The following is a 25,343-nucleotide window of genomic DNA, read 5'->3' as shown; positions in this document are numbered from 1 at the left end:
CGCCAGTTTGAGCACGGGCCCATCTAGTTTGAGCAAGGTTCACCAGCTTGAACCCAAGGTCACTGGCTCGAGCAAGGGGTTACTTGGTCTGCTGAAGGCCCACGGTCAAGGCACATATGAGAAAGCAATCAATGAAAACTAAAGTGCCACAACAAAAAACTGATGATTGATGCTTCTCATCTCTCTCCATTCCTGTCTATCCCTATCTCTGACTCTCTCTCTGTCTCTGTTAAAAAAAAAAGATTAGCTGATTTTTAACTGTTACGTACAGGAAAGAAGGACCACCTTTGTAGTTCATACCAACATACATTTACAGGGCACCTACTATGTGTAAGCCATCGTGATAGACATTTTGGTTTCTTTTTCTCATCTGGCAAATAAACTTTATTTAGGGCCTCAATTTTCTTTGATTGTTAAGAGTTATATGAAACACTGTGCTGAAAATGATTGTTGAGGCTTAAGGATAAGCTCAGCAAAAAGGTTTTGTGACTGATCAGCAATGTCTTCCACAGGCACTGGCTGGAAACAGTGGTGGTATGTGTCTGTGCATTGAGATCACTGGAAAATAATAAACGGCCCTTTGGATCAAACTATTCAGTCCAGGACTCTATTGATGAAAGATATGCAAGGATGTATTCTGAGAAAATCATAGATGTCTAAATTTAATGGATTAGGGATATACTTAAAACATAGGTGTAAACTAGGTGACATTTATACTGGTACAAAATCTATTAATCCGTAGCCAGCCTCTGGCCCTCTGTGACATAAGAAACAGTGACCTTCTCAGGTAAGAAGTTAAAAGTCCTCTACTTGACCAGTAGGACAAGTTAATAGACAGTATAAGAGATTGTAAATTACAAGACAGTACCAAGTTCTTACTGAGTCCATTTTATTGGCACTTAAGAAAATTGTTTGGTTTTAAAAAAGCAAGATCCCCGTTTAGATGAAAATAAGAAAAAATTAGCCCTTGCCAGGTAGCTCAGTTGGTAAGAACATGGTCCCAATGTGCCAAGGTTGTGGGTTTGATCTCCAATCAGGGCACATACAAGAATCAACCAATGAGTGTATAAATGAATGGAACAACAGATAAATGTCTCTATCTCTGTCTCCCTCCCCCTACTTCCTCTTTCTCTCTAAAAGAAGGAGTAGGAGGGGATAAGGAGGAGGAGAACAAGAAGAAGGAGAAATACCATCTACCAAATTATGTTCAGGGGGATGTGTGTACTGAAATCTACCTTGACAGTGTCTCCACAGAGGAAACTTAGACTTTTAGGTCAATGTAAAATCTTCCCATCTTGGCTGGATTCTCTTGAATTAATCTGGACAGAATAGATATGCCATTGTTGCATATCTATTTTTTTCAAATTGTTTCTTTTAAAGCTGTGGAGTTAGCCTCTTCAGTGGTTTGAGAGAGTGCTCAATTTAGGATGAAGAAAGCATACATCACTTATTCACCCAAAGCAAAAATTTAACTGAATCATTCTATATTGTTACCTGATTAAAATGTGAATATTGCTATTATATTCTAAATTTCAATCTAATTTTGAAAAGCAAACCCTTAATATACTTTGATAATTACAAGTACTACACATTAGCTAGGCTATAGTGACAACAATGACATTCATTTGGTAGCTACCCAACAGAGGTGATGAATGTCGGTTGAGGCCCTGGGCACAGAAGAAAATATTGGGCCCCTTACATTAGAAAAAAAGTGTCAAGTTGGGGTTTTGTGGGGCCTTTCAAAAGTCGGGCCCAGGGTGCATGCCTGGTGCACCCACTGTTAAATCCACCTCTGCTACCCAGACTATCTTTCACCCTTTGCCCACAGGTGCTATATATTGGTACCTGTGCTCTTGCTTGAGGCAACATACCCTGCATTATCTAAGTCCTATAATTTAACAGGTCCTCTGCAACTATATCCAAATTATTTTCTGTAGCAGAACCATGCAGTGCTCAGGCTTTGTCTTCATTTTTGTGATATTCAGACGTTATTGCTAGAGACCTTTCAACCCAAGTCCTGGGCAGGGGCCCTGCCTGTGCAGGGCTTCACTCGGGCCATCTTGGGTTGCGGCCCACTCTCTAGAGAAGAAAGCTGATGAGTCCCTGGAAACACATCCACCACAACTATGTTCCAGGAACCTGGGATCACCCAGACAGAGCTCCAAGTTCCCCAGAATTTCCCCAGGGACTCCACATGCCCCAAACTCACTACCGGAATATGAATGGGCTTCTTCCCCAGATTTGGCCTCCTCTGGGTGTACTTCTGGGTGGGGGTGTTTGTGAGGCTATGGACAGACTCAGGAATGTGCAGGCTGAGAAGTTCACATGTGTGCAAACCAACCACAGTGCACAGAAGGGTAGGAGAGTCAGGGGAATGAAAGCAGGCAGCTCCGATCTCTTCTAATCTCCTTCTAGACTTAGTTTCAACTAGGTTGGATCCTGGCTGTGATTTACCACCTACTGAAAGCAGCATCCTCTTCCTGTACCACCGAGGTCCTCAGCATCCAGACACTGAGGAAGATACTGAGTGAAGGCTATTTTATTACTTAATCAACTCTAAACCTGGGTTTCCCAGGCCAGTGTTTTACCGGAGAAGTAGGAAGGCCCAGGCACAGCCACTGCATTGTAGACTGCATTGTAGAACGCTGTTCTCCTTCTCACACTGGGGAGTATCCACGGGAGCCAACTGACTTAGGTTCAGCATGTATTTCCAACGGGACTGAATTAAAGATTGAGTTGCTGGAACTAAATATAAATACGTTCTGTTACTCCAGAATCTGTATTGTAGAACCAAAGGCATGAGGTCCAAAATGAACTGCTTCCTTACTCATAAGTTATTAATTTTCAGTGACACTAAAGAAGAGGAAAGAGGACAACACATTTCCAAGAGGGTTTTATTCAGCTTGAGCTTCTGGATTGATTTGCTCATCTTCATGAAGTGTCCCTAGTCATGGTCATCCCTGTCCCATGAATGACAGCATGCTCTCCTGGGGTAGAAAATAGGCCCTTTACTTTGGCTCTCTGCCTACTTTCAACATGGCCAACCAATGGCTTCAGTGGTAAATGAAGTCTTGCAATTGATAGGACATTTCCCAAAACATACCTTGCAGCACCATTTGTACAACAGGGTCCCTTGAAACAGACAGACCTGAGCTGAAACCCTAGTTCTGCTCCTAGCTGTGCAATGCAAGCTCAAAAACTCTCTCACAAAGTTTCTAAATCTTTCTGAGCCCCATGTTGCTCACTTGTCAAATGGAAATAATATTGTCTACACTAATCTGTTTAGGTGAAGGTTAAGTGAGATATATATATCACTTGTTCATATCAATTACCTTACTGGTATTAAACAATATCTGATAAATAAAGTAGTATAAAATAAATATCCATCAGTCCCTGCTGAGATCAATAATTGAAAAAAATAAATAAATTATAGAAAAGACAAGTATCTTATATAGAGTAATTCTAGGTAATATATATACATGTAGCTACTTCCCTATTATTATATATATATATATAATTTAACATAGTGCCTGATACATGATAAACATTTAATACATGTAGCATTTTAAAAGTATCAAAGAATAACAGCAACAGGAAAAGAAACCATAAGAATGTAGATTAATTAAAAATATTTTTCAACAACTAAGCCAGAACAAGTTACCATGGAAACTATGCTGTTACTCCAAACATCCTGCTTGGTTTGAAAATTCTCGCCCAGGATCCCAACACACATTCCTTAGAGTGGCACTGGTGGCAAATCATTCGAGAGTGGGTTTGATTTTGGAAAACCACCAAATATCATTTAATAGAAAATAAAATAAAAACACTGTATTAAATGTCAATTTTTTATTAAAAAACAAAGTATGACTATGTGGTAGTGAAATTAATTTTCTCTCTGTAACTGCCAGAATGATTGCTCTAAAATGTCAAGCTGATCTTGTTTCTTTCCTGCTGAAAACTCTTCAATGATTCTCTGCTGCCTTTAGAATCAAGTTTAGCACAAGTGACCTTGGTGGTCTGGCCCCTGCTGCCTTGTGCCCAGCCTCTGCCCGGTGTGCCTTTTTGCTCTAGCTGTACTTAGATGCCAGGACTGCCCTGAACAGCATGGTACCTCAGCCCTGCTTCTGCCTACCACTTCCCTTCTGCCTAGAGTACTCCTGCTATTTGTCTTTCAAAACTGTAGAGACCTTTGCCACTCGTCACTAAGATGTTATTTTCTCCACAAAGCAGTACTGACTGAACTCTCCAATATAGATGACCCTCCTCCATGCTTTCCAACTTTATACTGGCCTGTCTCTTGGAACTTGTGAACCCTGATGGAACCACAATTTCATTTATCTCTATCCTCAACTAGACAAAAATTACTGAAAGTCAGGCACAATGGCTTGTGAAGTAGACATATTGTCTACTCCATGTTGTTTTGGTGAGGATTGAGTAAGTTCTTAGTACATAGCAGGTTATCCACTTTTTACATTATGATTATTTCTTACAAATCTCACAGTTTCCATTAGATTATTTCATAAATATTTAAACAATGTTAGTATTACTAGAATACATGTGTAGGCTCCATTGTTGACTATTTCTGTAAGAAAACACCACTTGTTCATATCAATTACCTTACCAGTATAAAACAATATCTGATTAATGAAGTAGTATAAAATAAATATCCATCAGTCCCTGCTGAGATCAATAATTGAAAAAATAAATAAATTATAGAAAAGACAAGTATCTTATATAGAGTAATTCTAGGAGATATATATATATATATATATATATATATATATATATGGCTACTTCCCTAAAAGGTTGAGTACAACTCTTCACTCCTTAAGTATGACTGTGCCCAGATACTTCCTCCCAAGAAGTACAGTGTGGAAAGTGGAGGTGAAGAGTAGGTTTACAGTGGGGAGACCCGACAAACACGACCTTGGCCAGGCGTTCAGGGTCAGCATCAGCAATGGTGAGTCATGCTGAAACTGTGTACCCTTGAAATGATGTGATGAAGATGGCACTTTCCCTCTGTGGTCTTCTCAAAACCCCGTACTCACAGTCTAATCCTGAGAAAAACATCAACCAAATCCCTAGAGGAACATTTTTACAAAATATCTGACCTATTAAGGTTATCAAAAAAAGAAAAAAGAAAGTCTGAAAAACTGTCACAGACAAGAGGAGCCTAGGAAACGTGATGACTAAATGTAGTAGGGTATTCTGGATGAGATTCTGTAACAGAAAAATCATATTAGGTAAACATTAAGGAATCTGAAGAGAATATAGACTTTAATAATAATGGAGCAATGTTAATTTATGAATTATAACAAATATACAAACTAATGTAATATGTTAATAATTAGGGAAACTCATGTAGGGTACATGGGGAACTCTGTACTAGCTTCCTAATTCTTCTGCAAATCTCATACTGGCCCTAAAAAAAACAAAGTGTATTTAAAAAAATGTATCTGACTGATTTGTAGTGTAAATTCTGCCACTTCTCACAAACACCCTAAATAAAAACCTGGAAATTATCACTAAAACTGATAACCGACTACTAGATTCTGGGAAGAATTTTCACCAATTTTAAGGCAGATGCAGCTAGATGGAGAAAAATAACTGGCAGCTTAACCATGTTTCCCACTCTGAAATAAAGCAGTTCCCTTGGAATGAAAGAAGACAGGGCAGTGTCCGCAATGCAGTCCCCTGGCCCGAAAGAAGACGGGCAGGAAGGTATTGTTCCCTTCTCACTGTCAGGGCTCTCACTGAGAGACTCATGATCTGTCCCAACCAGAAAATTAATCAGTTGACCTTTTACTGAATGGCAGCTGTTTTTGAAATATTAGCCTTCATCTTGGGGGATAGAGTCACTGCAAATAAAGCATTGAATGATGGAGGATGTTATAATACAAGTAACAATTACTACTGGCAATTTATGAGCACTGTGTTACAGACTAGTAGCCTTATTTCATGTCATCCTCATAACAATTCCACAGGGTTGGGAAGTGGAAACAGAGAAATTAACTGACTTGCCAAGAGATACACAGATAAAACGTGGCAGATCTAGAATTAAAATCCTAACTGTTGATATTTCATTGAGTTGTACACTTGAAACCTGCATGGTTTTGTAAACCAATGTCACCCCAATAAATTCAATAAAAAAATACAAAAAAATTTAAAAATCAAGAAGTAAAAAATATAAATTTAAAAATAAAATCCTAACAATTTAATTTTAAAGATCACACTTTTAACCATTTCACTGTACTTCTTAAGAAAAGAAACCCACCTTAGTAGCAATATATGCTGAGACCTGAGATTCTTATTGTTCATTAACTGTGATCTTTATTTGTACTTTATTGTATTTGATTCACTCAACAAATTTTTTATGCATGTCTACTCTGTGTCTGCCCTTATGCAGGTACTGGACACACAGTGGTGAACCAGACACACAGACACATTCTTACACATAAGGGATCCAGTCCACTGGCTTGGGAAAGACTGTACCATTTCAGCCTAAGAGAATCACACTAGATCCATACCTACACACTAGATGAGAATTAGCCTAAGAACTAGCATCGGTTCGCTCCCATTTTGTTTATCTAAGAAAGGGGATTCTGTAGTACCTACATAGATAGCCAGAGAGGCTCAGGGCCACTCACAAAGTCTTGCCAGTCAGAACACACTGAAGTTCAAGGGGAAGGGGGCACCATCCTGGAAAGTCAGAGAATATATCTCTGATAATAATTTTAGGTGAGGGTCATTACCTTCATGTCTTTAATAAGCTACATGAAGGAAGAGCCTCACTGAAAATGAAGCAGAAAACCACACAGTAAAATAAGTTAAGATGAAATTTTAAAAGAAACAAATGGAAGAGGGACATACCAAAGCTCAAGCCTCACTTTTTCAGGAGGGCTCTCTAGGACAGGGGTCCCCAAACTTTTTACACAGGGGGCCAGTTCACTGTCCCTCAGACCGTTGGAGGGCCGGGCTATAAAAAAAAACTATGAACAAATCCCTATGCACACTGCACATATCTTATTTTAAAGTAAAAAAACCAAAATGGGAACAAATACAATATTTAAAATAAAGAACAAGTAAATTTAAATCAACAAACTGACCAGTATTTCAATGGGAACTATGGACCTGCTTTTGGCTAATGAGATGGTCAATGTCCAGTTCTGTATTTGTCACTGCTAGCCGTAACAAGTGATATGACGCGCTTCTGGAGCCGTGATGCATGCGTCCCACATCACCGGAAGCAGTACTGTATGTGAGTGACGCCACGTTTTGCAGCACTGCCACATACAGTACTCCAGGAGCACAGGATGCGGATGCATCTTATGCTCCTCTCACTGACCACCAATGAAAGAGGTGCCCCTTCCGGAAGTGCAGCCGGGGCCAGATAAATGGCCTCAGGGGGCCGCATGCAGCCCGCGGGCCGTAGTTTGGGGACCCCTGCTCTAGGATGTACCTGTAGTAGCCCCTGTTTATAATCACTCTTTAGTAAAACATCCTGCTTTGTTTCCTGTATAACACATTCGTTGACTTCTTACTGCCTGTCTTTCCCACTAGAACATGAGGTCGATGAGAATAGGGATATTATTTCTTTGTTCACTACTCAATCCACAGTATCTAGAACAGCATTTACTACAAAATATTCACAACTATTTATTCAATGATTGAATATACAGACAAAACATGCAAATGGAGATAGATTAACATATGAAAAAATTTCAAGGAAACCCAAATTTTAACAGCAGAATTTAAATTGACACTGGAGTTAATAAAGATTATTTTTTTAATGCAAGCACTCAGGATCAGCAAATCAATGGAAAAGAATAGACAGGCCCAAAATGGGGTGACACTTATAGAGTCATTTGTTTTTCAACAAAGTGCCAAAGTTATCTAATGAAGAAAACTGATATTTTTTAGTAAATGATATAAATTTAAAAAATAAACCTCAACTGCTACTATATACAAAAATGAATGAGATGGATCATAGAGTGAAATGTAAAAGTTAAAACCATAAAGCTTGTAGAGGAAAAGATAGAAAAAAATATTCTTTAGTTGTGGGCAGCCAAAGTTTCTTAGATCACAGAAAGCAATAACCTTAAAAATTTTTAAATAATAAATTAGACTTCATCAAAACTAAAAACATCTATTCATCAAAAGATACTGGTAAGAAAATGAATGAGCAAGATCCAACCAGATTTGGAGAAAATATTGATAATACACATATCTGACCAAACACTGGTATCCAGGATATGTGAAGAGTTCCTACTACTCGATAATATAAAGGCAAGCAATCCAATTAAAGTGGCAAGAATCTGGACAGTTCATAAAAGAAGATATAGGAATGGTAAATAAGTACATGAAAAAGTATGTAACATTATTAGTCATCAGGGAAATGAAAATTAAAACCACAATAAAATATCATTAACAACCTACCAAAATGGCTAAAATTAAAAACAATAATGATTGCTTTTCAGCCTTTTGGCTAAGATCAAGTATAGTAACTCTTCTTATCGGTTTAAAAACAATGACCACACCAGATATTGATGAGACTGTGGAGTAACTAAATCTTTAATAGCTACTTGGTAGGAAAGTGCTATGATATGATCACATTGGAAAACAAACAAATAAACAATATCTGGCAGTTTCCTGTGAAACTAAATATACATTGACCTTGAGACCCAGTAATTCTAATACTGGGTATTAATTCAAGAGAAATAAAAGCATATATTCACAAAAATAATTGTACAAAAATGTTCACAGCAGCTTTATTCAGATAGCTCCAAAGTGGAAACAACAATGTGTTGATCAATAAGAGGATGAATAAACAAGAGTGTGGTAGATTCCCACAGTGGAATACTGTTTGGCAATTAAAAAGAAAAAACTTACATAGCCAACATAGATAGATCTCAAATGTATTGTGCTGGTTAAAAGAAGTCTTATAAAAAAGGGTATATAATATATAATTCAATTTATGTGAAATTATAAATAAGTAAAACTAATTTATGGTGGAAAAATCAGAACAGTAGTTGTCTTTGGGGTGCTGGAGGGTTCCTCTGGGAAGAGGCATGGGGGAACTTGCCAGGTGATGATATAGCAAGATATAGTTCTTGTTGAGAAATATAATTTTAAGCTAATAAGCTTTGAGGTGATTTGATAAGCAAGAATCTATATCTAAATCAGTATTAGAAATATAAATTTATTAATACAGAAAAATATAAATAGTTCTTCTTGAAAAAGTAACTGCATGTGTGAAATAACACTTTACTAATGATAATGTAATTAAAATCCTATAATATATGAACAAAAACTAGCAAACTACAGATAAGCACATACTCAATTAATTTTCTTACAGAGCCAGGAGTTAAATGATACTAGTTCATTTTAGTCTTTATTAATTAGAAAAATATTGATTAAAGAATGCTTTTGTAAAAGAAAATAAGCATGTTAAATAACTTACATTTCACTGGAGTAAAATAAAATCAAGCAAATATTTCAAACTAAGAAGATTTCAAAGTAAAAAGCCATCAAATTTAAAAAAGTATTTTTAAATTTGTAAAAAAACAACTTTCAGTAGTAAACCTGTTTCTGCAAATAATATGGAATCAAAAAGGTATAAAGCAAGAAATATTAACTATTCAAGGAGAGAAATTGATTATAACAGACTATCACTATGTTCAAATCCCTTACTGATAAAATACCATGTAATTATAAGAAAAAAAAACTAATGCTAATGAATTTATATCAATCAGTGTGGAAAGTAAAAAGAATTGGCCAGAGGTTTCCACTTCAGATAGAATACAATCTTAAAAGATTGTTACTATCTTCATAACAACCAAAAAGAGACAAAATAAACTCCATACTTCATTTTAAAGCTGTCAAAGTATAAGTGGTGAATACCAAGAAATCCAAGTGAACTAAATTCCAGTCAGGAGAAGTCCTTTGCAGATGAATAAAGAGCAGTGACTGCTTCATACCAGGACCAAAGGCTTACAGATGTAAGATGAGCCTATCAGCAGAGTGACCACTGAAAGGAAGAAAACCAGGCCAGTTTTTAACAGCAGTGTGGGCTGTCATGACAAACTGATATCTGGAAGAGCCACATGCGAAAGTAACTCTCTTGGCTTAAAATTTTCTACTCTATGGGAAGTTTGCTATCAAAGTGGTAGTGAGTACAGGGCTGGAAAATAGAAACCTTATGTTCTTACACATTAGTTAGGTTTTAGGCTTTGCGAGAATAGAATCCAAAAATAAACTGAAATGAACTGAAGTTGCAACTCAAACTCCTTCCAGACACTCAGTGTAGCTTGAGTGTTTAGGGTTGGGATGAAGGGCAAAGGGAGATATTTATAATCTCTTTAAAACTATAAATGAACTGAAATAATGAAAGCTCCAGCTGATTGCTAGCTAAGTACTACAAATGGTTGAATTCAAATGATCAGACCCTTCTTCTAGCTGCCTCTTATAAAAAAAAACAAAAACCCATGTATCATCTCTATGAAAAAAAGGACACAACAGAAAATATTATTTAACCCAAACAGTATCTAATAAAACTTTTATCTGTTTTTTTCTTCTATATCAGATGTTTAGTATGCAATAAATATTTATGAAGACATGCAAAGAACAGAAAAATATGACCCTTAGTCAAGAGAGAAAGCAATCAATACAGGCACACTCATTAATGCACCTAATGTTAGAATTAAAGACTGGGGATACAAAATAACTTGTGAAGAATTGTATGCTACAACTTTTGAGAAAAAAAAAGTTAACAGTTGGGAAGTTTCAGGAGAGGTATGAAAGCTCATTAAAAAAAGAAAACAAGTAAAACTATCTACAACTCCTACATACACTATTAATACAACATAATACAATTAAATATCAGAGATAAATGGAACTTATAGATGACTAGACAGAAGAAATAAATCAGAAAATTCAAAAGAAAATCTCTAAATTGAAGCACAAAGAAAAAGAAAACTAGGTCCAGAAAGAGAGAGGGAGACGGAAAAAATATTTATTTGAAGAGATATTAACCAAATATTTTCTGAAATTAATGAAAGTTATCAACCCTTTGATCAAAGAAACTCAATAAGCTTCAAGCAGAAGGAATAGGAAAAAATACACATCCAGGAACTTCATAGTCAAATGACTACAAACAAAGATAAAAAAACATTAAAAAGATAAATACACACTACATTTAGGGAAATGACAAGAATGATGGCAGATATTTCATTAGTAACAGTGGAAGTCAGAGACAGTGACATCTTAAGAGGGCTGAAATGACTTAAAAATATATATATATATATCAACCCAAATTATAAGCTGGTTAGCCCCAAGCAGTAAGTTACCACTGATTTTTTTATTCTAAATACTTTTTTACATCTTCTATAATAATAATACTTAGCTTTTATAACTTAAAAACATTTTAAACCCCAAATAATGTCATATTTGGGTCATATTAAATATAAAAAATAATAAGAAAACAATTTGACTAATCTTTATCCAAATTTTCAGATCTATAAAGGATTAGTACTATGCTTTTACTAGTGTTTGTAAAATATTCATAAAAATATGAAGCTTCAAAAAGAGAGAGTCAACTAGGAATACATACTGGGGATCACTGGTTAAATAGCTGAAATTGCTCAGGGGAAAAGTGTATGGAAAGACAATAAAAGCAAATAGACCAGGTGACCTTGAAGAATATTTAGAAGAGGGGTTAGTAGAGTAGATTAAGAATGAATAATCAGGCCCTGGCTAGTTAGATCAGTGATAGAGCATCAGCCTGGCATGTGGAAGTCCTGGGTTTGATTCCCAGTCAGGACCCACAGGAAAGGAGCCCATCTTCTTTTCCACCCTTCCCTCTCTCTTTTCTATCTCTTTCTTCCTCTCTCTCTCTTCCCCACCCACAGCCAAGGCTCTATTGGAGCAAGGTTGGTCTGGGTGCTGAGGATGGCTCTATGGCCTCCACCTCAGGTGCTAGAATGGCTCCGATTGCAATGGAACAACACCTCAGATGGGCAGAGCATCGCCCCCTAATGCGCTTGCTGGATGGACTCCAGTCTGGCGCATGCAGGAGTCTGTCTCTCTGTCTCCCTGCTTCTCACTTCAGAAAAATACAAAAAAAAAGAAAAAAAGATCAGACCTTGGCCAGTTGGCTCAATGGTAGAGTGTCGGCTGGCATGTGGATGTCCTGGGTCCAACTCCCAGTCAGAGCACAGAGGAGAAGTGCCATCTGCTTATTCACCCCTCCCTCTCACTTCTCTCTTTCTCTCTTCCCCTTCTGCAACCGGGTTCAATAGGAGTGAGTTGGCCGCAGGTCCTGAGGATGGCTCCATGGCCTCTGCCTCAGGTGCTAAGAAGAGCTCAGTTGTTAAGCAAAAGAGCAACACCCCAGATGGGCAGAGCATCGCCCCCACAGTGGGCTTGCCAGGTGGATCCCAGTAGGGGAGCATGTGGGAGTCTGTCTCTGCCTCCCCTGCTCTCACTGAATTGAAAAAAAAAAAAAGAATGAATGATCACAGAAGGGCCACTTAGGTATGGGGTCATTGAAGCCAAGGAAGGCTGTAGTAGAAATGCCCCCATATAGCCAGTTGCCTGGAATTTATAGAATTCATTTAAAAAATTATAAACTGGCAATCACAGTTTTCAATGCTATTTCACAAGACTATGTCCTAATTTGTAAAAATGGTGCTTACAGTAGCTGTTAGCAAGTCACAGTGACCAATTAGGTATTTAATTAGGTATGAAATTAGGTTTAATCATTCATTAATAAATAAATGAATAAACAACATTAATAAATAAATATTTATTGAGTACCTACTATGTGTCAGGTAGTATTCTAAGCAGTGGAATAGAAACTGTTTCTCTTTTTACTAAAGAAAACAGAATAAATTATAGACAGTTGTAAAATTCTAGTAAATTACATGATGAGTGGTGTAATACTGAAACTGTGGCCCTGTGCCTGGTTTTTAGGTTCAGCCAGTTTTGTTTTGGCCATGAAATTAGTTATTTACAGGCTAATTACCATAGTAGACTGATTATTTTCTGTTCTGTGAAAGGAGGAAGGTCAACAGCATGAACAGATAAGAGGGGTTAAGGATGAAGAATGAGGACTGAGCACAGGTGTTATGGATAACCTAGATGCCTCCTCAAAAGAGAGGTGAGAATAGTAGCTATGAAGGGGTTCAAAGAATGAATGGGTATACAAAGGAAGAAAAAGATAGCATCCTTTAGCTCAACCTCATTTTATCTACTCTCTTCAACCTAATTGAACAAATATTTACACAGTAAATATACTATTCTCCAATACTGTGTTTGCCTTTAGCGAAAGAAAGGCTTGAAGAAATGATCTCAGGAATGGATGCTCTTACAAATGGTCCTCACTTTGCACTGTGCATCAGAATCACCAGGAGAACTTTTTAATAAAAATATATGCTCAGTTCCTACTTCCAGATATACTAATTCAATTAGTTTAGAGAAGGGTCCTTGCATTAATATTTTTTAAAAACTTCCCCTTTGATTCTAATGTGTGGTCTGTATTAGAACAAAGGCCAATCAGCATGTCATTGTTAGAACTTTCTTTAGGGAACAAAAAAACCAGCAAGTGAAAAATTGAAGCCTATACTATCTATTTAGTTTGTCTTTACTGTGCTATCCAAAGAAGTCCAAGAGAGGTGGCATGATTATTCTCATAGGGTCTTTTTAACGGCCACAATTAGATAATAATTTATAAGCCAGTTCAATGAGCACCTGAAATTTTCACAAAGGATCAGCTCTCAACATGTTTTTGTTTTTTTAAAGTAACTTAGGATGTACTAGTAGCCACAATGGAGAACGAATTCCCACATAACCATTTCATGAAAGTAATTCCTTTGGGTTTTCTTTTCTCTTTGTAAAAGACGAAATGTTTAGATAATTCAACATGTTTTCAGTAAAGAAAAATTGACACGTGGGAGTGCTGGTGTGTTATACTCGGCTTTGTAATTAATAATCTGTATTCTTTGTACCTGTGATTAAACATTGGTCTTCTGAGGGCTGATATTTATCATTTAGATAATCACTAGATCATGATCTGACAGTAACTTGGTCTGAAAAAATTATTTTGGTAGGCAGGATATTTAAATGGTCTGCCTTTATAGTTGCGACCACAGGCACTGTAATCTGAACAGGGATGCTAGGCCATGCAGGCCTGATATGCAAGACCTGGAAGGAAGACGCCCCAAACCAGCCCTGCCACCTCCAAATTAAGGTGCCTGAAGCGCAGCTTTGCACTGAGTAAAAAAAAAAAAAAAAAAAAAAAAAGGTAAGACTTCATGAAAGAGCATATACTGCGAATTTCTTAGGAATTCTTCAGGGTTCCTCCCAGACAACTCACTTGTAGAACCTAGTATGTATTTCCGCAGAGTACAGTGTAGGTAATAGTACCTGATTCATGCCTAAATATTCTAAAAGTTAGTGCACAGAAAAGAAAGCTGCTTTGAGGAGGACCTGCATTTGTATAATCTAACGGTTGGAGACCTGTGAATTTTTCCATGAGGCAAATGAACCCGTGAAAGATATCCAGGCTTAAAATGACTTGACCATAAAAGCAACACCAGTATCTATCAACAGATAAATGAATAAACAAAATGTAGTAAATACTTACATGGAATATAATTCAGCTGTTCAAAGAAAGAAAATCCTGTGTCCGTCAAATCATGGTGCACTTTTGACCAGTCACAGGAAAGCAACAAAAGACGATAGAAATGTGAAATCTGCACCAAATAAAAGGAAAACCCTTCCAGTTTCTATAGGATGATGTGGCAGCATGTGCGCATGCGCAGATGATGACGTAACACCGTGTATACAGTGGAGCAGCCCACAGCCATGCCAGTCAAGATGTGGATGGTACAGAGGAAAGTTCAGTGTGTTCTGTGGCTTGCTAAATTCGAATCCGTGACCAAAGTGCAATGTGAATATCCTCGCGTTTATAACGAATTGCCACCACATAGGAATAACATTACTCGGTGGGATAAGCAGTTGAAGGAAACCGGCAATTTGGTGGAGAAACCCCGTTCTGGTAAGCCATCAGTCAGTGACGAGTCTGTAGAGGTTATACGGGATAGCTACCTAAGGAGCCCTAAAAAATCTGTGCGTGAGCCCACATCGAACTGCACTAAATAGCTATGAAACTGGGAGAGTTTTCCTTTTATTTGGTGCAGATTTCACATTTCTATCGTCTCTTGTTGCTTTCCTGTGACCAGTCAAAAGTGCACCATGACTTTACAGACAAACTGTATAACATGGATGAATCTTGAAGACATATGCTCAGTGAAATAAGCCACAAAAAGACATACAAGTCACATGAGGACAAATACTATGATTCTACTTGTAGTAGCCCTCCTCTTGTCCATGGGGAATATGTTTAAAACCCCCAGTGGATGAATAGAAACCCCCTGAAACCATGAATAGAACCAAACCCTATATGTACTATGTTTTTTCCTATACCTATATAGCTATGATAAAGTTTAATTTATAAACTGGGCACAATAAGGGATGAACAACAATAACTAGTAATACAGTAAAACAATTTGTAACAATATACTCTAATAAAAGTTACATGAATGTGTGCCTGACCATTGGTGGTACACTGGATAGAGAGTTGACCTGGGACGCTGAGGTGCCAGGTTTGGAACCCTGAGGTCACTGTTTTGAGCGCCAGTTCATCTGGCTTGAGCACAGGCTCACCCAGCTCGAGCGCAGGGTTGCTGACTTGAGTGTTGGATCATTAATGTTATTCCATGTCGCTGAGCTTGAGCCCAAGGTCACTGGCTTGAGCAAAGGGTCACTGGCTCAGCTGGAGTCCCCACCCCCACCCCCTGTAAAGGTATGTATGAAAAGCAAACAATGAACAACTAAAGTGATGCAAGTACAAGTTGATGCTTCTCATCTCTCTCTCCCCCCCCACTCTGTCTTGCCAATAAAAATAAATGTTATATGAATGTGATCTCACTCTCTTAGCAACTTACACAAACTTCTTTTGCCTTCTTCACAATTTCATGTATAGAAGATTGTTCTTATTGTAGATCTTAACAACCTCAGCACAATTTTTTTTATTAAGAACTTACACCTTTTCACTTAAAGAAGATTTGACAACTTCTTGTTGGCTTATCCAAAATGCCAGCATCACTACTCTTGCACTTTGGGGCCATTAGTAAGTAAAACAAGGGTGACTTTAACACAGCACTGGGATACTGTGACAGTCGATCTGATAACTGAGGTGGCTACTGAGTGACAAATGAAGGGTAAGTGCTTACAGCGTGGATACAGTGGATCAAGGGATGATTCACCTCCCAGGTGAGACAGAGAAGATGAGCATGAGATTCCATCAGACTACCCAGAACAGCATGCGATTTAAAACTTATGAATTATTTATTTATGGAACTTTCCATTTAATATTTAGATTGTGGTTGACCGCCGGTAACTGAAACCGTGAAACTGAAAAGCGAAACTGCAGAGTGGGGAAGAATGATTCAACAGAGTAAGTCAAAGAAAGAGGAGTGAGAAAGAATGAAGTGGCATTCGGTTGGCATCCTGAATCAGGCTCTCTCAGTCATCCACTCGGAAGAGAATCCTTCCTTGGAGTTTAGGAGATTCTCTGGGGGAGAAGCATCCTTCTCCCTTCTCTCCTTCTTGCTTACCACTAGAAAGCCAGGTTGGTCCCTTAACTGCCATTCAAGGTATCCCATGAAACATGGTATCCGGGAAGAGGTCCCTCCCACCCAAAAAATAATTAAAAATAAATAAATAAAAGCAATTTAAAGTGTCTTCCAGCTCTTCTATAACAGTCCAAGGTTTCCCCTGTTGGAATATTGACACAGCAGACCAAATATGGCTGCATGCATTCATTTATTCAGTGCCCTTTTACTGAACATCATGATATTTAAATCACTGAAAGAAATAAAAAATAAGATCACATACTTTAATAAGCATATGTTGCAGCAAAAGAAAACATACAGGTTCACAATTAACTACAATATAAGGCAGAGAGGAACATATAACCATGAGATTAAAAATCTTGGAGAAAAGGTGACATTTAAATCAAGCTTTGGTGATAATTTTGAGGGAAGATGCTATAATTGAAATAGAGAATAGCTAAAGTGAAGAGAGCCTTAGAGTGATGATCAGATGACGGAGACGAAGGTGGACGATTTGTAGACTAAAATGTGTGAGTTTGTAAGCAGCGTAGAGTATTCTGAGAAGAGAAATGAAAACCAGGGATAAGAAGATAGTTTCGTATGAGATTTCTAAGGGTCCCAGAGGCCAGGAAGTTTATAGTTAGATAGGTAATAGGGTAGTAATTTAAGGTCCACGAGTTGGTGAATGATGCAACCTAAATTACAGTTTAGGAAGAACAAATAGAAGGCTATTAAAATTGCTCAGTCAAGAGGTAATGAAGCCCTTATGCAGGACAGCTGCTGTGGCCATTGGAAAGGAGAAAATGGAGAAAGCAGCTTGGGGAGGTAGAATCAATGGGCCTTGGCTCTTGATGGCATATGTCCTTTCCACACCCTCCGTTTGACCCTCATTCCTCTCCTCTTCTGATCATAAAGGTGGATAAGGTGTCTATTAATACACTGCCTTGTCTATCCTGGAAAATTTCTCATTAGAATTAGGTAAGATTTCATTTGTAATATCTATTAAATATGAAAGACACCCCAAAGAATAATTATTGATGTTCAAAATGAATAACTAATATTCTACATCTATACTCATACTGTATTTTCTCTGTACTCTGGACTCAGAGGTAAGGTTCTCCCTCTTTTATCTTCAATCCTCACTGTTAGAAAATGTGAACATATATTAGTATATTTCTTATTGAAGCTCTTCATTGCTCATGTGGAATGGAAATCAGGATCATAAAATTAAAGTTATTAAAAATGATAGTAAATTCCTCCTTGTTTCCTCTATTCAGCCTTTTTTTAGAAAGTTCTTTTTTTATTTTTTTTATTTATTCATTTTAGAGAGGAGAGAGAGTGAGAGAGAGAGAGAGAGAGAGAGAGAGAAAGGGGGGAGGAGCAGGAAGCTTCAACTCCCATATGTGCCTTAGACCAGGCAAGTGCAGGGTATTGTACCGGCGACCTCAGTCCTCTATTCAGCTTTAAGAGCATGTCTACTCTCTAAGAGCCTTGTAGTATTAATTTTATAAAGTTAGAAAAAAAAGGACTGAATTACATAACTAAATTGTGAAAAATTTAAAAAGCATCAAAATAATTGTTTATAATTTGATTGTTAAACAAAATCCAGATAATATATTTGTCATTTCATTTTTTAAAGGCCAGAAGAGTAGACATTATTTTGTATGTTTGTATTTTTATTTCTCATCATTGAAGATGAGGCTAAAATGAGGTGAAGTGTAGGTGGCAACGGGGAAGGGACTCTTAAGCTCGGCAAGTGTTTTCTGGAAGGCCAGTTGCCATTGGAGATGTACATAGCATTAGAAGACCTGCACGGCTATTTTTTGACATGGGAAATTTTGTCCCATGCCTTGGACTTTTCTGAGAAACCCATAGGGTAACATGGGCCACAGATAATGGGCTTGCATTGAGTGGTACTGAACAGCAGTGAGCAGCGGTGAGCAGCAGTGGGCAGTACTGAGCAGCCCTGAGCAGCCCTGAGCAGTACTGAGCAGCAGTGTGCTGGAGCATGGCAGCTGTGGTCGCAAAGCTGCTGGATGCTCTGGTGTAAAACAGTGTGTGTCAAGGAATTAGGAAATGAAGATCTGTTTTCAGCTCAAGTGTCAAGCAGAAAATGATCTTCCAGATAAAAGGGGCAAAATATCCCATGTTCTCCCCAGCCTCTCAATCAGCGCAGTTTTACAGCAAATTTTGGGCTGAGCAGACAGAATTCAGTGCAAATAAAGGTCCACAAGTGCTCTGGTTGGTAGGACAGCTGACTTTTGCTAGGTGCTAACTATAACTAAACACTTGCTCTAAACACTTAGCCTGCATTATTTTATTTACCTGTTAACTAAAATACCCATTTCACATATAAAAAAACTAAGATTGAGTGGTTAAGTTACATGACCAAGATCAACAGCACTGAACCAGGATTCAGTCCTAACTAGATTTATCAGAACAATGTCAAAGACAAGGCTTTAGATTAGGGGTCGGGAACCTTTTTGGCTGAGAGAGCCATGAATGCCACATATTTTAAAATGTAATTCCATGAGAGCCATACAATGACCCGTGTACATTACATATTATCCAATAAAAATTTAGTGTTGTCCCAGAGGACAGCTGTGATTGGCTCCAGCCACCCGCAACCATGAACATGAGTGGTAGGAAATGAATGGATTGTAATACATGAGAATGTTTTATATTTTTAACGTTATTATTATTTTTTTATTAAAGATTTGTCTGCGAGCCAGATGCAGCCATCAAAAGAGCCACATCTGGCTCACAAGCCATAGGTTCCCGACCCCTGCTTTAGATCTTGTTCCTTATGCTGCTCTTTGCTTGGATTCAGCCAGCAGCCTCTTTCTTCTGTGGGGGATACTGATGCCAAGCAAGGCCTGCAGTAAACATGTACATCCAGTGAGCGCCGAACATTTTGGTGAGCAATTTGTGAGGATTATTAGCCTTCCCAGAGAACTTAAATGAAGAATATTTTCTTCCAGAGGATGCACCAAGGGGATATTTTATTTAAAATTCCTAGGGAAAAGAAGTTTTAATACACAAAAGAGAATGTTGTACTGTTTCTCAAGAGTCTCATGAACATGCAAGAAGTTGTAGTCATATTACCTCTCTAGACCATGAGGGCATGAGGGCTTCTAGGATGGTTATGGTCCCTGGGGGCCTTGGGTGGGATTATTTCCCTTCACTCTTGTTGCTAATTAGAAAATACTTCAGGAATGAAAAAGCTACATTTAGATGCAGATCTTCTTGGGCAAGAGCAAGTAGGATAAAAACTGAAAAAATAAACAAAAATGAGACATACAAGAAGAACCTGGCCAGACCCAAGTGGGGAATCTTCCCTTAGCTACAGTGGAGAAAGGGGAAGAGGGTTAGTGGAGGGTCTTAGGAGGAGGAAAGGAGATAATATGAGGATAGCACTGAGTGTGGTTCTGTCCCCCCTGGCTTGGGAGTGTGCACTCTTTTTCTCTCTCGCTCTCGGCTCTGTTGTTGTTCTTATTATTTTACTTTTAAAAATTTTGCTAGACCATTTATATTTTTATAAAGCAGCTTAAGTACCTTACTGGACTGGGATGGTTATCAATACATAGATATAAATAACATAAATAGAAATAGTTACATTAACATCTCATTACTAATATTCATGTATAATATGTATAAATACATATATTTTTAAAATATATATTCATTCAGAAGTCAATATATACTATCGTGTCTATAGATCTTGTTCCAGACTTTGGGTTTATTAGCTCTCAACAAATGATGTTTGTCTTCACAAAGTCTTGAGATAAGAGATCCTTCCAGATATTCTTGCATATGGATTCCAGGACTAGAAGTGGGGGCAAATGCCACCTGATTAATAGAGTCAAGAATTTGGTATTTGGTGAGCTAACGGTTGAGTCGAAGTGGGAGAAACAAAACCAGGATGGAAACATCAGAATTCTGACTGGGAATGCCACTTTTGACGCGGGCACAAAAGAATGCACACAGAATATTCAAATCCAAATATATATATAAGTCAACTTCTAAAACAGTGAGATAGACACAAGGCTCAGAGTTGTGGTGGAAATTTGGGAGTGTCAGTAATACTTTGTGTCTGAAGACAGAAGGAATCTGAGTTACATAAGCAAGGGTATTCACTATGAACCCAAATGAGCAATTCATGGGTGAGTACACTGTAACTATATTAGCACTAGGTAATGGGATCTGTACCTCCTTTGGCAGGGCGGGAGGGGATTAAGAAGTGGTGTTAGTGGAATGCTGACTTTGATTGGTAAAGGACTATTCATACTTCAGCCCAGTTATTTCAGCCCCTTCTCAACAGGAGGAAATTTCACTACAACAGAGGTAAAGAGTAAGAATATGGGGAGATATGAGATGTTCAGTGGTTCTGTGTATGTGTATGTGAATTATGGCAATATGAGGCAGGTTTTAGGTGGAGCTAGTATATAGTACATTCTTCTTTTTAGAGTTGCAGAAACTAAGAAACAATGGGTGAGGCAACTTTGTGGCAATCAGAATTTGATGATGGTAATGGAGAAATGACTCAATATTTGTTGTTCCAAATTCTTGTCCTTTGCTCTTTCTCCCAATCCATGGTGATTTTTCAGTAGTAAATACTGAGTGATAATGCAGTGTTATTGTTATTGATATAATTTTATTGATTATTAATTTTCACATGGATCAACTCATTTAATATGGATCAACTCATTGAATTCTCACAATTGAGATAGGTGACAGAGCTAGGATTTGAAAATAGTTCTGTACACACACCTTATCACTCAATTAGTGATTCTTATCAGTTGGTTGCATGTTTACAGTTCACCTATGCATTAATTTAATCTATAGATACTGTTTTTGCTCCTTATTGTAAAGATGTTACATATAACAAAGCAGAACTATCTCAGAGAAAGAGCAAAGAGTACCTACCTTCCCTTTTTCTTTCCTTCCTTCTCTCTATCCAAAAACCATTGAATAAAAACAAAAATTAAAATAAAACATTCAATAAATACTTTTTCTGTGCTAAGCAACCTTCTAGGCTCTGGGAATAAGACTGCAAAAAAGATTAAAATCTCTGTGCTTCTAGGGTTCACAGTCTAGATAAGAGGAAAAAAGTATGTAGATTGACAACTATAATTTTATGTCTTGTAAACCTCAAATCATAGTATTGCAGGTACCACTGACTCGCCTACTTACCTTTTCCCTTGGCTTTCTCTTTCTACCAACATCTCACTTGGCACACAGAATATTTTGAAGATTGGATATGTATTATATTATATTGCTCTATACAGTGTTATCTCAACACTGACATTTTATATGCCCTACTTAATAAGTATTTCTTAGATACAAACAAATTCTTTGATAATAGCTATAGAGCAGTAAAAAAAAAATAGGTCTCAGGTCAAAAACAAGCTGGAATTCAGGGGAGATAAGAATTGTTCTTTTAAATTTAAGATTGATGTTCTTGACTCTCTCTTTCCCTTCTTCTCTCACTAAAATCAATCAATAAAAAATTATAAATGATTGTTTTTTTAGAATTTAGAGAAGAGATTTGGGGCAGGGCTGGAAAACAGGTTGGAATTCTTAGTGGCATGTGTGTCAGGGGCCCGGGGAAAGTTGGATAATGAAAGGAGCAGCTTCCTTTATCTGGGTCATATATCTTCACCGGGAAGTTTCCTCTTATGGTAAGAAAAGTGAATTTCCAGAGTATCTACATAGTCAAAGTAAGTTCATAATACCCTTAAAACCCTAAGAGTATTTTTGGACCATCACTTTTAATCAGCCTAATACTTAAAATCTATATTTAATCATACATACAACATATAGGCATGGGCTCCAAGGAATCTGTGAACTCCCTAAAATGATGTGTAAAATTGCATGCACATGTGCATTCTTCTCAAGAGTGTCTTTAGCTCTAATCAAATTTAAACCCATGATTCTAAAATGATTTAGACCCAGTGAATAGTTCATTAAAAACTGAGAAATTAAACATCATGACAAGGATTTTTTCCCTAAAAAAATTAGGGCTTTTTAGCATACAATTCTGACGTAAATACTGTACTTACATCAAGAGCCACAGACTGCTTGGCCCAGGACTTCTTCACTTGATCATACATAATTGTGTTATTGATGCCCAGGCCACAAAAGATGACAAAAGCCTAAGAAAGAGAAAGTCCACTAATTAAAAATTGCAATAACTCATTGGAATAATCTAATATAAAGACAGGCAATCATCAACAATGGGCATGAAATATAATTTTATAATACTCAGAGGCAGGCCTTGGGGAAATATGCACATTAAAGCTCTTAATTACTATTGTCACATAACAGCTTTATAACTCACATTGTATATCAGAAAAAAAATATTAATTTACTGTCATTGTGAAATGGTGACTTTATATTTTTTAAAACATACTTATAGTCTGTTTCAATGTGTTCTTTATTTAGGTTGTTAACCAGAAGCAACCTCTTTGAGCATCTAGCCTATAAAATATTTTGGTAAAGAAACCAACGAAGGCTTGACCAGGTGGTGGCGCAGTGGATAGAGCATCGAACTGGGATGCAGAGGACCCAGGTCCAAGACCCTGAGGTCGCCAGCTTGAGCGCAGGCTCATCTGGTTTGAGCAAAGCTCACCAGCTTGGACCCAAGGTCGCTGGCTCGAGCAAGGGGTTACTTGGTCTGCTGTAGCCCCCCAGTCAAGGCACATGTGAGAAAGCAATCAATGAACAACTAAGGTGTCGCAATGAAAAACTAATGATCGATGCTTCTCATCTCTCTCCGTTCCTATCTATCCCTCTCTCTGACTCTCGCTGTCTCTTTAAAAAAAAAGGAAACCAACTAAGTAGACCAGTAGTTCAATGTTAAGAAGAAGGAGGATTGATTTAGAACCAGTTAATAAAGAAGCTGTGAGGTATTTCCTGATAAAGAAAAATAATTGTGAAGTTTTCATGTTGGTCCTAGTACAAAGTCCATAAAGAAGCCTGTTCAAGGCCAATCTATTCAGCTAAATGACAGACTGGTGTCAAAGGAAGCTTGTAAACATAAGAAAGGTGGTGGCAATACCCTTGGCAGGGCTGGCTAGAAGTCTCACAACACTGAACACACCCATGCAACAAAAGGTTAACACAATGAACACTTTGGAGAGAAAAGTGGATAATTCAGTTCTGTCATAAAATTTGGATAAAAAGAATCTCTTAGTGAAAAAACTAGACTCAAATATTACATAGACATCAATATATTTTTTAAATCTTCCTTTAAAATCTGTCACGCTGTTTGAGTATAATGATAATTAGTAATTAGTTAGCCTTACAACTTTGGGCAAGCTGCAAACAGGAGACGAGTATCCCTTGATGTGTTTTCTTACCTCAAAAAGTCGTTGATCTGCATCATCAAAAGGTTTTCCATCAAGTCTATTTAACACTTGAGCCACTCCTGTGAGAAGAGGTTGGGATATGTGGTCATTTGCAGCACCAGACACTGTGTCACTACATTATAGTAAGCCCCAGCTGACTCTATGCTACTTTTAAGTACCTGAGACACCCAGTTTAACCTCTGGTCTCTCACTACCTGTCCTCTCTATGGCAGCAGATCAAAGATGTCTGAAACGCAGTCCATGCTGTGAAGCCCAGACCAGGTTTCAGTGAAGCTTGGAGCTCTACCAGGCATCAATCAGATTTCCTGATGATAGTTTTCAAGATGACCATGCACAATAACTCTGACAGATCTAGCACACATATACTTACACACACATATATAGAGAACTGAATATATAGACTCACACATGATTTTTTATTTTTTTCAGTTCCCTGAGGCACAATGTTTGAGTGAGGCAGTATGACAATGATTAAGACCATCGGCTCTGCAGTTAGGCTGTCTTGGTTCAAAGTCCAACTCTACCATCTCTGGGTGTTGCCTTGTGCAAGTTACCTAACTTCATTAGCACTAAATTTCCTCATCTGTAAAATGGGGAATAGAATGTCAAGTATCTCAGAGGGTTATGAATATTGAAGATAACATCTGAATATTTGTAAAGTGTATTACTCCATACAGAATAAATATTCCAGAAATGTTAGGAATGATGATACAGTTAACCTACAAAGCAAGGCTAGTGCTGTTGCCTACTCCCAGGGGTGTACAGAGAGTTCTAACAAACTTAATTTACATGTGCTTCCTCTTTCCAAAGTTCATTTCCTTATACCAGATGTTTTGGGGCATGATTATCAAGCCCACAATTTTAACCAAGAAACTCATTAATCTTCAAAACCACTCCCCTGTGTCCCCATGTAGCACAAACAAAAAAATAGCTATAATTCTAAAGCATACTTCTGTTTTTTTTAAAAACACCTAACTTCCCACCAGGAAGGTAAGTCATCATATGCTAAAAGGCATATATAATCAAATACAAATCTTTTAGCATGTAACAGGCAAACTACGATCTTAATTTTGAAAGAATAACATGTTTACTGTTAGGAATTAAGTGAAGGGCTATATCTGAGATTGTCATTGGCTATTAACAGATAACAACACATGGTGTTTCTAGTGGACTTTCTCTTCTCTTTCCACTTAGATCAGCGGTTCTCAACCTGTGGGTTGCGACCCTGGCGGGGTCGCCTAAAGCCATCGGAAAATACATAATGCATATCAGGTATTTACATTCTGAATCATAACTGTAA

The 25,343-nt window shown here is 37.6% G+C and overlaps 1 protein-coding gene and 1 pseudogene across 2 annotated transcripts in view; one reads left to right on the top strand and one right to left on the bottom strand.

The window, feature by feature from the left end:
• Window positions 1–25,343, bottom strand: part of PDE11A (phosphodiesterase 11A) — a 467,655-nt gene that overhangs the window by 181,449 nt on the left and 260,863 nt on the right. For both annotated transcript variants that reach the window (XM_066232547.1, XM_066232548.1), the window contains 2 exons: window positions 24,035–24,102; window positions 22,736–22,828 (listed from right to left, as the gene is read on the bottom strand). In XM_066232547.1, coding sequence (XP_066088644.1) covers window positions 22,736–22,828; window positions 24,035–24,102 — 161 coding nt within the window. The remainder of the gene's footprint in view (window positions 1–22,735; window positions 22,829–24,034; window positions 24,103–25,343) is intronic.
• LOC136307010 (U2 spliceosomal RNA) lies at window positions 8,466–8,583 on the top strand (annotated as a pseudogene).

This window comes from Saccopteryx bilineata, chromosome 5, assembly GCF_036850765.1.
Source record: "Saccopteryx bilineata isolate mSacBil1 chromosome 5, mSacBil1_pri_phased_curated, whole genome shotgun sequence".
NCBI lineage: Eukaryota > Metazoa > Chordata > Mammalia > Chiroptera > Emballonuridae > Saccopteryx > Saccopteryx bilineata.
The sequence above is the reverse complement of the archived record's forward strand: the minus strand, read 5'-3'. Positions and strand labels throughout refer to the sequence as shown.